This window comes from Hippichthys cyanospilos, chromosome 16 (genome assembly GCF_059441005.1).
Source record: "Hippichthys cyanospilos isolate Australia breed blue-spotted pipefish chromosome 16, RoL_Hcya_1.0, whole genome shotgun sequence".
Taxonomy (NCBI): Eukaryota; Metazoa; Chordata; class Actinopteri; order Syngnathiformes; family Syngnathidae; genus Hippichthys; species Hippichthys cyanospilos.
The window spans coordinates 18,532,868-18,548,376 of NC_142384.1; the positions used below are offsets into that span (position 1 = coordinate 18,532,868).

General features: G+C 48.1%; 2 protein-coding genes, 1 long non-coding RNA gene and 1 other non-coding gene across 11 annotated transcripts in view; 2 read left to right on the top strand and 2 right to left on the bottom strand.

The window, feature by feature from the left end:
- Positions 1-1,593: 1,593 nt before the first annotated feature.
- Positions 1,594-9,475, bottom strand: LOC148411187 (protein kinase C and casein kinase substrate in neurons protein 3). Of its 4 annotated transcripts, none has more exons than XM_088437648.1 (10): positions 9,295-9,475; positions 8,110-8,177; positions 6,042-6,198; positions 5,206-5,441; positions 4,855-5,010; positions 4,560-4,735; positions 3,755-3,875; positions 3,074-3,144; positions 2,918-2,997; positions 1,594-2,844 (listed from the first exon to the last, which is right to left on the bottom strand). In XM_088437648.1, exons 2-10 carry the CDS (start codon positions 8,167-8,169, stop codon positions 2,732-2,734), a joined length of 1,170 nt encoding a protein of 389 aa, XP_088293774.1. In that variant the 5' UTR covers positions 8,170-8,177; positions 9,295-9,475; the 3' UTR covers positions 1,594-2,731. The 4 variants fall into 4 exon arrangements, with proteins under 4 accessions (XP_088293774.1, XP_088293771.1, XP_088293772.1 ...); XM_088437645.1 differs by lacking the exon at positions 9,295-9,475 and adding an exon at positions 8,335-8,745; XM_088437646.1 differs by lacking the exons at positions 8,110-8,177; positions 9,295-9,475 and adding an exon at positions 6,321-8,070.
- A 1,454-nt stretch (positions 9,476-10,929) lies between these two features.
- LOC148411188 (uncharacterized) lies at positions 10,930-12,307 on the top strand. The gene is made up of 2 exons (XR_015868215.1): positions 10,930-11,847; positions 12,047-12,307. It is a non-coding gene; the product is annotated as an uncharacterized LOC148411188 (long non-coding RNA).
- On the top strand, positions 11,594-11,684 carry LOC148411189 (small nucleolar RNA SNORD88). Its single transcript, XR_015868284.1, has one exon. It is a non-coding gene; the product is annotated as a small nucleolar RNA SNORD88 (small nucleolar RNA).
- Positions 12,308-12,607: 300 nt separating the features above from the next.
- The window catches only part of shank1 (SH3 and multiple ankyrin repeat domains 1), a 32,856-nt gene continuing 29,954 nt past the window's right edge, over positions 12,608-15,509 (bottom strand). For all 5 annotated transcript variants that reach the window (XM_088437369.1, XM_088437368.1, XM_088437367.1 and 2 more), the window contains exon 26: positions 12,608-15,387. In XM_088437369.1, the coding sequence (XP_088293495.1) occupies positions 15,309-15,387 (79 nt within the window). In that variant the 3' untranslated portion in view covers positions 12,608-15,308. The remainder of the gene's footprint in view (positions 15,388-15,509) is intronic.

Genomic DNA, 15,509 nt, shown 5'->3' on the forward strand with positions numbered 1-15,509 from the left:
CGGGCGCCGGTCGGCCGGAGACCGACAAAAGCAAAAACGAGCGCTGGGCTCGTCAGGCCGGCTTGTCGTTCCTCGTAAACGTCGGGCTAAACAGGATGAGCGACGCCGTCGTCCGCTCGACGGCGGCCGAGCGGCGCACTCAAACTCTTTGTTTTTTTTTTTCCTCCACCAAGGTGTCACATGACATTTTATTCATTTTGTTCACTGGAAGGCTTCATCAGCGCAACTCCTTAAGTGCAGCCCGCATCCGGCACGCACTCAATCCGGCACGGAGACTTTATCAAAAGTGAAGCGGCTCAAAGACTCAACTCCCTTTTATTTATAGAGCACTTTCAAAAACAAGCGCGGCCGCAACAAAGTGCTGCGCTTAAAATCGCATAAGAAATGAACGTTAGCATAAATGAAATCAGCATTTACAACGTAAAAGTAGGATTAAAAAGTAGGATTTTCACCATTCTGAACAGCTTTTTATTTGAGATTTTACTCCATTTCCTTGAGCCTGCAACCCACCGGAAAATGGTATCTGTAATTGAACACAAAACAACACAACCGCACTGGCAGGGAAAAAAAAACATGTTGGGGGAAAGGTGAAACCTCCAGCGTTAGCAAAATAGCTTTCGCATTGTAAGGCCGTACTTAATGAGAGCACGTTTGAATCCTTTCACTCCCGTTGGGATAATGCGTCCCTGCGCTTTTGAAAAAAATGCCAGCAATAAGAGGCGCTGGCATCCCAGCCAGTCATGACAAACATATCTACAGATTCTAGTGGCTACTAGCAACTTTTCCATCCGCAAGAAGCCAGCGCAGGGCCGAATGTCAACACATTGGATCATTTCTCCTCAATTAAACATTGAGTACTGCGCAAAAAGACTCATGTGCATGTATTTGTGTTAGCATGGATCACACCGATTACTATGCATTGTAGGCGTTTGCTGATCACGTTCACATTTATGTTATTTTCATGATTATAAAATACCGATGGGACAAAAATCCCAGTGCGTGTAACCCTAATCTATGGAAGGGGGAATTTGAGTATCCGAGATATATAAACAGGTAAAATATGCCAAAAAGTTCGTTTTTTTGAGAAAAAAAAATGTTAGTGAAAGGGTTAAAGTGACCAATTTCAATTCAGCGTTCACGCATACAAAAGTAAAAAAAAATCCTTCTGGTTCAGGTCGCCAACCACAAAACGTTTTAAGAGCGGTGATGGAAAAAATAACTGTGGTTTGTAAGACACAAAAAGGACTCCGCCAGTGAACAGAACCTGGTCAAATTCATCACGTTAAAACTTTTTCACGCGGTCTGGAAGAAATCCGCCGGGAGCGAATCGCGAATACGCGGGGGGAAATGTAGCGTGCGTGCGTGGATGTTGGAAACTACTTACTCAACTGTCTGATTCGTCATCTTCGCCGCAGAGCTGGCGGCCATGTGTGGACGTCACAACAAGTCTGGATCGACTAGTGATGTCTGGCTAAAGAGCAACGTTTGACCTGACGTCACCTCGGGATGCGTTCGCTTGCATGCACGTGACCTCTGACACGCGTCGACTCCCAAATGCGACAAAACAACACAAAATGCGCACACAAACACAAATCTATGAGTTTCAAACGTTTATTTCCTACAAATAATAATAAACATTTCAGTTACAAAGTATTTCACATGGATAAGGAAAAAAATGGAATGCAATTTTCTTACACTTACGTTCATTGTAACAGATAAAAAAAAAAAAAAAAAATATATATATATATATATATATATATATATATATATATATATATATATGTTTCTTTGTTAAAAGTGGTATTGCTTAGTGGTCGCTGGTTTTGATGATTATGAAGCTTCTTGTTAACAATGAAGAGAAATGAACACGACAGACTGCTTGACATCCACCAGGCGTAAAAACAAAAACATGAAAAGTACAATGTAAATCGGAGAACTGTTTTTCAACATCGTGTTACCTTGTATTCATAATGCGCATTCATAACTTATTTTGTACCGTATTTTCCGCACTATAAGGCGCACCGAAAAGCTTTCAATTTTCTCAAAAGCACCTTATACGGCGCATAAACCGCAAGTTTTCATTTTGGGGGCTGAAAAAATAACTTCATATTATTTTTAACGTCATTGAAAATTTCATAATACCCAGTTTGAATTTTTTATACGTCGTATGTGCTCCGGTCATTTTTATGGGGACAAGGTGCAAAGCCGAGAGTTTTCGTCATAGAAAGTGACTTCAAATCGGCCATTGGTTGAAGGTGCTCCTCAAAATCCGGCGGTGCCTCTTAGTGCGGAAATATGGTACATAAATGGACATCCATTTGAAGCGTACATTCAAAACCTACATTTATAACGTACCTTCATGACGTGACTTCAGAACGTACATCTGAAGCATACCTTCGTAACATATATCCAAAACGTAAATTTGTAAGAGTTTGTGACGCGCCTTCACAACGCAACCGGAAGAGTCTGCTAGCAAAACCTCCTGAGGCAATCTTGTAACTTGGGAGGAGAACTTCCCGATGAAAGGACAAGGAAAGTTTTGTTGGCGGCTACGGTGAACTTTGGAAGCTTCAGACAAAAAGCTTCCAAGCGGAGCGCAAGTTGGCCCGAACGCTAAAACCTTCACGGATTTTTGGTTAACGGCTACATTTTTGACAGCGCTGTTTTTGTTGTTGTTTTTTTTACGTACAAGCATCGACAGGAAGAAGCGATTAAATCCGACGCCTTTCCGCTAAACCAGCACCTCCACGTAATTAGCGGGATAAAGTCCCTCGGCGCCGGCGTCCTTCACCCCCCGACACCAACCCTGGTCGTCCTCTTCCTCGGTCTTCAAAAACTCTTCCCCTGCAGAATTTCGCCCGTTATTTTCTTTTCGTCTTGCATAAAAACGAGCAAAACAGTTGGGTGCGATATTCACCAGCTTTGAAGGAGAGTTCATCCGGCTCCTGGCCGACGTAGTCGTACAACGCTCTCACTCTCACGCCGACAATCACCGCGCTAAAAAAGACAAAAAAGCGGCAGGTCATGGAACGTAGCATGGTCGCGGCGGAGACTTTTGCGTCCGTTTGTTTACCTCTTCTCTGATGTGGCTTTCTCTCCAACCGCCGGCTTCCCTTTTTTAGTTTTTTTCTCAGGCATCCATTCCTGAACATCAGTTCAGACCGTTAGCATGTTAGCAGGTGCAAACGCTAGCTCACTACACAGGCGCTATCTGCTAAATCCTAGAATGTTTTGGTCTTTGGGACTCGCGTTTAATGTTCGCTTTCTACTAGCTTCGAGGCTAGCCGCTCACATGACGAGCTCGGCCCCGGCGTCTTCGCGTAAACCGGTAGCCCTTCGTATCGCTCGCTACCAAAGAAGTCGCCGTCGCTTTCAAAATGGTTGCCGACGCCTGCTTTGCGTTGTCACTTGACAGATGAGGGAGAATTTACCTCCGACGTCCCGGGACTAATTCGACTGAGCTGACGGCGCAAACCAGAACCGATGGACTTTAGAAACTTTTCGAGGACGCGGGCCGGCTTTGTGCGCAACCAGACTAATGTGGGGGCGACGCCGAGGAAGCCCGTTTTTAAAGAAAGAGTCCCGGTACTCACGCGAGTGACCCACGGGGAAAAGTTCGGCGCACCCCTGATTATGCTTAGCTAAGCAGTTTAGTTTAGCTCTGTCTCCACTAGCCAACGTTAGCTAGAGTTAAGCTTGAGTGGACTGCCATTGATGGGTTTGTTTATCCGATCCGACGATCCACGAGAGACACCTGGAAGTGCGGCCAGTCGGTGGGCATGCCCGGCCCGTGCGCGTTCTTCCACCAGCGGAGGTCCTCGTGCTCGTCGACGGCCGCCACCGTGTCGTGCAGCTGGCTGTAAACTTCCTTCACGCTGCGCGGCCAGAAGGAACCAGCGAGTGAGTGATGTTGTTTATCAGCACGCTGACCATAAATGATTAATTCCATTAAGTGCTGAGCGGGCTGTATTTATGAGCGGCGAGGAAGATTATTTTCCTGTTAGTGCGACACAGGTGGAAGAGGAGAAGTTAAGAGAGCGGTCTTGTTATGGATGCGGCATTTATTTACATATACGCTGAAGACGGTAAAGAGATACGGCGGTACCCTTGAAGTGGTTTGAATATACAGCCGCGCAGTACCTTCGGAAAGTCATTGAGACATATATTAGCCAAATATAAGACACGCCTGTGTATAGGGCGCACCCTCAGTTTTGGGCTCAAATTCTGGCATTTTCTCTTAGCGCGATGACAATGTCAAAACTGCGGCAATACGGAATTCATCTTCCTGAATTCTTCATGTTTTAGCGTGTTCATATCCGTCAGTGATATTTGTTGCGCGTTAAGTTAAATGTCTTTGATTTGCCACATTGTGAACGGTCAGCGAACGCCTCGCCAGTGTAACGTTGAATGCGCTCCCAGCAGTTTTTACTTTCCCTCGCGGCGCCGGAGGACCCCAGGTTGCGCGGGGTTACAAAGTTTGACAATGTTTCTTTGGGAACACGCGGCCGGACAATCAGCCTTCGCTGTAGTAAAAGGGGCGGACCAGTTGCTGTGCGCACCTTTGGTTGGAGGTGACGTCCAGGCGCTTGTCCAAGGAGAGCAAGGCCTGCTTGAGGAAGACCATCCTCTTGCGCTCCTCTTCCTGCGACTTCTCAAAGATGGCCTCCATCTCTTCCATGTAGCGGGGGGCGTAGCGATTGGTCTCCTCCAGCACTTTCTCGTAGCGGGCTCGCACCTGTCGTAACCGCAGAACGCCGCGCGGTTTCAAAGTCGAGCCCAAGAATCGACTTCGCGAACCGTTCGTTGAGACGAAAGAAGGAAGGAACTGGAAACCGAGCGCCATCGGTCCGTTACCTTGTGCGCCTCCTGCTGAACCACCTCTCGGTCCTCCTGAATCTTCTTCTGCTTGTCCGCCGCCATGTTCTGATTGGCTCGTGCCTGTGACTCGCGCTCCCGGGCGGCGTGCTCCTTGCGGCTGACCTTGTGGTACGCCCGCCTGGCTTTGTCCAGCTAACAACACACCCGCGCGAAGAAAACAAGTCACATCGCACTAGACCTCCTAAGCCTTTGCCTTCCCGCCATTGGGACAAAATGCGAGCGGGGCCGTCGAGGCCAAAGGCTAGCAATGAGGCAACCGATCAGGTGACGCCATTGGCTTCTCCCGGGAATCTCCGGGAGGCGCATCGGACCCTGACTTCAACCAACCTTTTTCAGGCGCTTGGTCCATGGCTTCTGTGCTCTGGCGTAGCCTGTTTCCGCGTCCTGGGCCTCCTTGAAACCGCCGAAGATCTTCTTGGCGAAGGCGTCCTTTTGCCAAGTCCTCAGCTTCTCCGCATCCTCGGTCACCAGGGACCGACAGATGGAAGCGTGCAGGGACGCGAGACGGTCGGCCGAAGACAGAAAACACTGCCAGGCTTTCAGCAGGGAGCCGTACAGAGGACCTGAGGAGAAGGAAGGTCAAGTTCCGGGAGCCACTTTCAGTCTCACGAGAAGATTTTAGTCCGCAGAGGTTTTAGGGGCCCTTGGAGAAAGTTTTGGTCTCAGAGGATGGTTCTTGTGCTGAGAGAAGGTTTTAGTCCTAAGAGAATTTAGCCTCATGAGAATAATCTCCAAACTAGCCCGAAGATGGATGGGACAGGCGCCGGCCAGCCAGCGACCCTACTGAGAAGGTGCCAGTCTCGACGACAGGTTCTAGTCCAAAAGGACAAGAACTAGAAGAGGGTTTTAGTCTGGAGGCAAAGTTTTGGTTTCAAGGGACGTTTACGCTGTTGAAAGAAGCTCCGAGTTTGAAGTGAAGCTACTTGTTCTGAAGGAAGCTTTATTCCTCAGAAAATGTTTTGTTCCAAAGTGAAGGATTTAGTCTGAAGAGAATATTTTAGCCCTGGAAGAAGGCTCTAGCCCTGAGAGGTTTTAGTCTAAAAAGGGCTACCCCTGACAGGGAGCACTAGTCCTGATAGAAGGTTTGTTTTAGTTCCGACTGACGTTTGTAGTCCCGCCGCGAGGTTTCAGGATGGAGTGGACGATGCCACTGGAGCACTCACTGGAGTCCACGTGCGGCTTCCACTTGCTGCTCCACTCGCTGAGCTGCACCGCGTACTGCCGCTCCACCCGCGCTCGCTCCTGGATGCACGTTGCCAGGTCGCCGCAAGCCTGGAAGGCGTCCTCCGTGCGTCGCACCGTGCGCTGGTAGTTGCCGGGCTGCAACGCAAAGACACGATGAGCGATTCGGAACCCGCTCCGAGCTCGGTCGCTCGTGGAAGATTCTCAATCTTCGGACGAAATCGAAAAACGGGTGAAACCTAATCCGGAGTCAACATGACCTGCAGTTCCCGGGGCATCCACCAGAGGACGCCGAAGAACACAAAGCCACTTTGTGGATGTGGAGCTTGGAAGGCAGGGTCCAAAGTTTCCTGGCAGGCCCGGACTCTTCCTGCACTCCGTTTTTACTGCCAGCTTGACAATAATATTTCTTTTCATGACGCAGGGAACGGAATTAAGATAAACAGTGAGGAAAGGTTTAGCGGAAGACCCCCGGAGCCTTAAAACTGCACGAAACAAACCGACAATCTTATGTTCATTTCCGTCAGCCTGAGACGGAGTCCCTGTTGTGTTTTCTTGAGTCCCGTGCGTGCATACGGGAGAGGTGATTGAATGAATGAGTAGGCTAATCGAGTGTGAGAGCGAGTGAGTTTTAACGGTGAGCAAAAGTTGCGCGTGCGTGCGTCTTCCCTAAGCAAAACCAGCTGAGGAATCCGCTGGCGGGCCAACGGAAACAACGCAGCACAAATCCGGTCGGTAGAAGCTAACGCGCTAGCGGCAGCAGAGGTTCTGTCTTGTGCTTTCGTGCCTTTCGGGGAAGTCTGGGATGCTACCGCGGCTAACCGAATGCTGAGAAGACATTTTCTTGGCTGTGCGGTTTGGCTTTTCTTTGTCCTCCAGAACAATGCTTGCCAACGTCGCAAAAACAAACAATACTGGAGCCGTTCATGAATGCTAACTGCTTTGTTGGAGGAATGCTAAGACAAAGCGGAAGATAGTTCTAGCTACTAGACGTTTTCTGGCACTTTGTGCGCATGTGCGGTTTGGCCTTGAAGTTTGCCAACATCACACACGCAAACTTATGAGAATTAAAGGATTGTCGAGTAATGGGAATGCGCGCGTTATAGCCCGGAGATAGTGACGAACGCGAACTCGATTTATCATCGGAAACGAAATTCAATGAAACCAGAGGCTTCTCATAAAGAGGAAAAGCAAAACGGCTGGACATTCTGGGAACAAGCGTTAACTTGGAGGCAGGCCGCCGCTCCTTTCTCAACTGAGCTGCATCCAATTAGCGTAGCGTAGCATGCTAACTGGAAACAAAGAAGGGGGGGAGGGGCGCCGCTAATGAATGTCACGTTGCCAGAAGCCAAAAATGTTTTCCCATCCCGACCAGGACCAAGACAAAAGCGGGAAGAACTTTTGATTCTAAAATGATTTGGATTCGGCTATTGTGTCATGTGAAACACAATCGGGAGGAGCCATTCCAACCTTCCAGCTTTGGAGTGTGAATGGCTGACTTCTGCTTACGTTTACACAAAGACCACCTTGTTGGCTGACGCCGCTCCGATGAAACGTTGTCATGTGTTTGGACTCACATGCCGTCGCACACGCGGGAGCATTCTTTTTACGCCCTTATGAAGACAGACTGACCATTTTATATATATATATATATATACATATATATCCTTGCAAACAGTTACTGTTATAAAAGCTAAATAGAATATTTTGTTGGGAGGCTAACATTTACTGAGAGAGCGAGAGAGAGCGAGAGAAACCAGGGCGCCAACGTAGAGTATAAAGATTTCTGTCAGACAAATTCATTCAAACGTATTCACAAGTACGGTCGAAGGTATTTGAATTCAAATGCTAAGAAGCTAACAACAGCTTCTGAATCATCGATACAGATAGCAAACTCAATGCAGAAAACAATTTTGCAAACAGTTAAGCATCTTACATCATTTTTCCTGTCAGCTATGATCAAATGTACGCTGCTAAAAAGCTAACACGTCAGTAGCTGATATGCTAACATACAGGCAGATTTTCTTCTTACACGTTACGTGATCTTACCATCCAGAAGCTGCGATTGTTAGCGTCCTCGCGGTTGTTGTCGGCCGGCGGCGTGGACATTTTGCTGTCTGCGAGAGGAAGCGAAGTTTCGTTAGCGTCGTGCCGGCCAGCTAGCCAATCAAAGGGCTTTGGTCCGGTGTGCCGCCAGGGCGACAGATAGATACATGGCTTCATCTTTAGCTAGCGTGAATGCGCTCGCTAATTCTTGAGAAATGACAACGCTACCTTTCATTTTTTTGGACACATTTAACAAGGCGGCGCGGCGGCCGCATCGCTTTTCCCCAAAAGCAAGCACGCCGAGACGCTAACTTAGCGAGATGCTATCAAGCCTTTCACGGCCTACTGGGGAGAAAGTCACCCCCAAATGAGGCCTTATCAAAATCAGCCCCATTTTCAACTCAGTGAGGCCTAAAAATAGAGCCTCTGGGAACATGCAAATAGCTGCTTCCTGTCCAAATTCAAGCGCATTCCCACGCTTGCCAACGCGCCAATCATCGTCCCGTCCGGCGCACCGAAGCTTTTGCCCGCACACACAAGAGGTGTCCAATCGTCCTTCACGTGCGCTGCGCCTTAAATGACATAACCCTGAAGGAGGTCAGAAATTGCCCCGAATTCAAACCTTGACCTCCACTTCCTGTGTTGCGTAGCGGGAGGAGGGGCTACTTTTTAGAAGAGACTTTTGCAAGTTTTGATGTCACCTATCAATCAAATTCGATATTATCGAATTGTGCCCAAATGAACTCCGAAGCGTGTCTGTCGCTCCACCTCACATCGTCGTTTTGACACCCATTTCCTGCCTGATTGTTTTAACAACGAGTAAGCTAAATTAAATTGGCAGACTTTTAAAAGGACTCTTGTTGCATCATTTGGAGTGTGAAGCCTAAAAATGGTTTTAAAGCACGCAAAATGGACCTTCTTTTAAACGTGGTTGTTTGAAAAGTTCCAAGTTTGACTTTTGTGAAGCTGAGTTGATGTGATTGTATGATGCTGAAATGAACTCAAACTTTTTGCCAGCTCCCATTCTCAAGCCAAGCGGGCGTCACGCTAGGCCCTCCCCCTTGCCCCCGTTTTCATCTGTCAGACATAACTCAGCGCGCGCGCGCATGCACGCACACACACACACACTGGGAAAAAACTGCAGGGAATGATCAGTAGAATGAGTACGACTAAATGAAAGATACTTACGCGGTAAAAGTTTTCTTCTGCGTTTGTCACCGTAATCACTTTGCACGCAGTTTTCTCCCTCCCGTGTTTTGCCGTTGTCGTTTGAAAATCCTGCTGTGGTCTTGTTGCAGTTTCCAAGCGCTTGGTGCACGGCGCCGCTCCCGATGGGCTCCCCTTCGCTTTGGCTTTTTTTTTTGTTTTTTTTGGGCTTGTCAGATGAGTTGGCCTCCTCTTCCTCCTCCCTCTACGAGCCTCCTCGTCCCTCCTCTCCCTGCCCGCCCCCCCTTCCTCCCTCCCTCCCCTACCGCCTCTTTGCCTTGTCGAGCACCCCCGTTTACCCCCTTTCGCCCCCCGAAACAGCTGCTGGACTCGCTTGTTCTTTGTGTCCCGCTTCCATTTGCTGTCTTGGACTTGATGCTGGATCCGCTGTAGGTTATGCACACGTGTCACGGATGAGGCCCCGACTAACTTTATTGGCCTGCAAAATCCCCCCGCCCCCCCACCCGCGAGCACAGCTGGAAGACACATCCGGCCCCCCCTCAAAAAGGTGCAGGCGCTTTTGGTAGCGGGAAATTTACGACACACTTTTGGAGGCCCAAATGGATTCATTGTGTGTCAAAACAAGCCCGTGGCCCGGGACGGCGGTCGGTCGGCAAAGCCGGGTTCGCGGACGCCCGGGGTTCCGTGGCCTGACGGCAGGGGGTCCGGGAAATCATTTGGGTTATTCACAAAAACATTTATATTTGTCTTCATTTTATTGGATTTGATATGAAATTGTAAAGACATTCAGGATTCTTCAAGAACGCAATCAATTGAAGCGGTTTAATACAGGTCTGGGGCGAGCGCTTTTGAGACGACTACAAATGTTGCGGGAAACGTCGCCCGATTTCAGTTTCAGGGTCAGATACCCCGGCTCGGAGGCAGTACTTTTTGTAGGTTCGTGAGCCTTTGGGGGCCACTTTGACTTCCGGGAAGTACGAGTGGGTACGAGAAGTACGAGCCGGACGTTCCTGGAAGTGGGGTCTGTCTCCCGTGCCTTGCGGGCTCTCGTGCCGTCCCGGCGTGTCCCGACTCGCCTTTAAAGACGCAGACAGCCCGTCGTTGCAGCCGCCGCCGGCCGCGTCGGAATCCAGCCGTTAGTCATCAAAAGCGGACAGACAACAAGACGGGACACACCGGGACGTCCTGTGGTTAAAACGCCGGCAGACGTGAAGAGACAAGAGGAGATTCCTTCAAAGCGCACTCTTAAAGGGCCCGTGTCATGACATTTACATGGGCCTGGAACATAGGTGTCAAAGTCCAGAGAGAGGAACCCGAAAAACTCGAAGGATTCCGGCCCTCGACCCGAGTTCCACACCTGCGGCCTATGACACGATATTTGACTCTTTCCAAAAACTGAATGAAGAAAAGTGTGTCAAAAGGCCCCAAATGGAAGCTTCTTGTTGCATCAAGCGTCTTGCCGAATTAAACTCAGAAGCATGTTGCCACTGAGGATACTGAAATTGCCTGATTTAAAGACACTCTTGTCTTGTAACAACCCACTTTAAAAACGGATCACTGTGGCATGGACAAAACAACAGCATTCCACTTTTAAAATGTAAATAGTTCCTGATTTAAAATAACTGCATTTCGCCGAATTGAAAACAAAAGCGCGTTACTTCTACTGATTGACATCAACGCTGAATTAATTGACTGTTTTGCGGCTTCATTAGCGAGGAACCGCTAAATTGCCAGACTTTTCAAACTGAGTCTTGTTGGAGCGCTGTACTGTGCGCTCTGCATCCACGAGATGGGAGCAGAGAACCCGAATCGCAACCGGAAGCCACGTTCAAACCAGCATAAAAGCACGCAGCCGACAGGAAGTTGAGCATTTTCAGTCCGGACTCTCATCCGAGGTAGTATTCTGCTATTTATACCTTCATGTGAAAAAAGAATGACGAACTTGCATGTTTTTTTTTTAATGTAAAGCTTGTAAAAATGTTTTAAAAAATGCAAAAACTTTCCGTGTCGCATTTTACGCGTGCATGTTTTTTTAACTGCAGCTAATTTAACGGGTATTGCGCCGCGATCTTGGCCGAATTAAAGTCACTATTGTCTTACTACTATTTATTAAACCGAAGCAGCTTGATCGGTCGTCATGTATTAACGGGCGGGAGAAACGTTTATAACGATCGCCTTGTTTCAAAGGAGTCTGCCCCAACGGGCCTTGCACACGTGCTTAGCCTGCAAGTTGGCTATGCTAGCAGCTACAAGCTAACTCAACATTGCCAGAGAATCACCGATGAACGATTGATGACAAATTGATGACAAATTGATGAAAACGCTCCCGTGATGACGTGCACTGGGCTCTGAGACCACATGGAGATGGTGTGCAGCTTTGGCCCTGACAAGCCAAAGTTCCTGAGGAGACCGCTTAACTCAAATAAAAAACAAAATAAAAACGCAAGCCCGAAAAGCTGTGGAAGTAGATTTGCTCACTTAGCTGTTCTTTGCAGATCTCAAACGAAGACCTTGATGGGTTCGTGCGGACTCTCCGGAGTTGGGATTTCCCAAGGTGTTTGCCCAGACATGCAGGTGATCAAAATCGTCGTGTTTAGATTTTTTAAAAAAAAGGAAAAAAAGTCTGTGATGTATTGCACTGGGCTCAGACATGTCGTGGTGATAAAAGTGCAGCTCTGCTCTTGACATGGCAGAGCCTGAGGAGACCTGAACTTGCCGTGTCTGTTCCTCGATGGCCGGATCACCTTTCTGAAAGATGGTTTCCGTTTTCTAGGCCGTCACGTGATTGGTCAGACGAAGAAAACCGCGGAGAACTCTTGTGGACCTGAACCCGACGGGGATGTGCGCAGTGTGGCCCATCCCGGACGTGAGCCTGAAGGCGGTCGGGACTCGGGGAGCCGACGGCGCCCGCCGGGCAAGATGGCCCACGCAAGCGCCTCAGATGGCCGCTAGATGATCCTTATCAATAAAAGAATGTCGGATGTTTGTTGCGGTTCTTTTTACGATGGGAATAAAATGTATTTATCTTCATGGAGCCTCTGTTTTGTTTGTTTTTTTTGTCCTACACAAATGTGAACCCTCCTCCGAACGATGAAGGCAATCCTATTTTCTCTGGCGTAACGCCACGGGGAATTGAGCGCTGCCATCATCGGCGTTAAGTCACCAGTTCTCAGCTCCAGCGCTTACATATTACTACCGGACATTTTTCAAGCCTCCTTTTTCCCGAACAAAGAATTGAAAAAATGATTTGAAATAATTGACAAATCACAGTATTTATAATATGTCAGTTTACATCTTAACGTGAAAGAAAATTCATGAAAGGAACCCGAGCGCATGTATTAAAAGCATTTCATCTTTATTATAATTCTAACAATTTGTCTCTTAAAACACTTTATATTCATATATTTATAAGAATGTGTATATGCAGGTCACATATACATACTATGTGGATGTATACATATATATATATATATTTATATGTAGTAAATTATCTTTCTGCAGTTAATCTCTTTTTCAAGACCTCTTAACAGAAGAAGAAAACTAAGTTGCTTTCTATGCAGGTGAGCCAAAATTGTACAAACGCTGTCTCGTCTCGTCTCGATGTGTCAGAAGAAGAAAGTCCCGAGGCTCCCCGCGTTTTTTTCTCTGGCGACGGAAGCAGGACAGTCTTGCATAAAAGCATGCAGTTTGAACCCCCCCCCCGCCCCCCAAAAAAAGGAATATTCAAAGAAAATCCCGGGCTCAAACTGCATAGAAAGCATAGGCATTATTAGTTCATAAGAATAATCATAATAAACACGTACCATACTTTTTCATTTGGAAGACGAGAGATTGCGTATAGAGCTCGAATGCGCGTTAGCTTCATTCGTCCTTATTGTTATTCTCAAAACATCCCTCGGCGACCCATCACAGCAAATGACGCCACTATTACACTAAATTAAACGCGCGCGTACAAGGATGTGAGAGAGCCCTTTTTTTTTTTTAAAAGTTGAACTCCATTAGCGCCAGGTTAGCGTCTAGCTCTCCACTTCCAAAATAGGATTCAAGCGTGGAAGCTGGAGATGGAGACGCAAATAAATCAAGAAAAAGACTGAAATGTGCCCGAATGCAAAAATACTTTGTCCGGTACTCAAAGCGGGAATAACAGTAAGGACGAGGAAATGAAATGTCGCTAACGCCGTCCGCGGCCCGACCCGGGTAAAAAGTCGTACGAAGAATCCGAGTAGTAAAAGACGTCCTCCGGGATGGGACGGAAGCGGGACATGGCAGTTTGTGTCCAGGAAGTGGCTTTGCCAGACAGGAAGTCCTCAATCTTCTCGCGCATCTATAATCCAAATACTTCGATTTATATCTATCTACTCTATATAGCTGTGCGCGCCCCATAAAGTTTTGTGTGTGTAAACCGTGTGGGCCTTCATTAGGTGTCCTACGAGTGTCCCGAACGGGCCGTGTTCCAGTACGCTATTTGCCCTCTTGGATATTAATACGAGTCAGCAATCTAGAAGGAAAGTTCCTTTGGTGGAATTTGACCCGTTGACATTTTTCCCCGCTATCTTCTCGCACAATTGTACGACATTTCTCTGCAGCCATATAATGAGCGGGACTCGCTAGCTCAGGGGTCCGCGGACCGGTCCCGCTCCGTAGAACGACAGGTAGCGGGCCGCACCCGGAATTTTGATGTTTTGGAACGGATTTAGTTTATCTGTCAATAGTTCTTTCCTTTGTGCTTCGTTTGGCTTGATCTTTGTTTCTTGGGCGCCGCCTCTGGCCGCTGTTGAGACTCCATTTTGTCGCGAGCGGCCCGGTACCGGTCCGTGGATTAACCGGCACCGGGCTGTAGGGACCGCACCCGAAACGTTTTGCGACCGATTCAGTTTGTCCTTTACCAGTCGATTCATTTGTGCTTGGTTTGGCTCGATCTTGGTTTTTTGGCTCCGCCGCTGGCCGCTGTTGATATTACATTTTGTAGCGAGGAAGGAGCGCGTCACACACGTTGTTCTTTCTTCGTAAGAATGTTACGATCATACGCCCCGAAGGAGTTTGTTGGTTGATCCGAAAACTTGGGACTGTGGATCGCATGCTTGCCAATGTTAGATCTTGAGCATGTTGTGGCATCGTCAGCATGTTAGATAGCGCTCCCTTGTATGCAATTAGCGTTTCCATTTGTGCCAGGTATTTCCCTTTGCTATATGTTAGCATAGGCAAAGGTCTTGCATTGATAAGTACTCATTTGCATCTAATTGACGTTGTGTATTGAAATTAATTGTAATTTATTTACGATTGCTTTAATCAATGTCATTTGTGTACATTATGTCCGTCCTTCATAAATAGGTATCGAATCGGGACTCTATCGGCAGGTGCCTGGAACTCGGACTTGGGCGCCCCCCCCAAAAATGTGATCGGGACGTCCCTGTTGTGACATAAAATTGGACTAGTAAACATCAGCACTTCAGTCGTATTTGTAGCATCAATGTGGCACCGGTTTTGCTCGACTAGCAACGTACTAGTCGCGCACAGAAATGTCGTACAGAAGTAGGTGACGAGTTACCAGTCGGGCAGCCGTTCTATCAGTGCGTCTTCAGCAATTGTCTTTACAGTGAGGACAAAGTGCACTAGTCCACGGACAATTTATGGCACTGGTATGATGCGGACTAGCGTCTGAAAGGGCTTTGTGTTGTGGGTCTGGGCACTTGTTTATGCTACAACAACGCCATACAGTGACCAGTCTGTGCGTTTTGTCATTAAAAGTGCCGTCGACGGGGATCACAGCGCTGAGGTAAGCCTGCTTAAAAACTCTCCAATGTCAACCCAAAAAACGTTCCTTTGGTCGCTCTTGGTATCGTGGTGTCAAGGAGTCGCCCACCGGCAGAGTCTTGGTGTGCGTCCGGGGCTGAGCATACGGGGCGCATAAGGGGAGCCCTTGGTCGCTCCCCGGGTAGCCCGGTGATTCCATTTGGGACTTCGCCCGCCGCTGCGGTCAATCTAGCGACTTCCTCCACCGACCTTCTCCGGCGAGTAACTCCTCCGGCGTCTCCTCAACTCCGACCGCCGTCGTCCATCCTCCCCTCGTCCCGAGGCGAGAGGACCGACACGGGGAAGGGGCTGCTGGAGAGCCTGGAGGACACCCCAAAAAAAACAAAAAGTCGGACTTTGCCGCTTTGGTTTGCTCATGACTCGAACTGATTTGCTCATGACTTGAATGTTTGCTCTCTAAGTTTGGATAGTGGTAAGCCCGC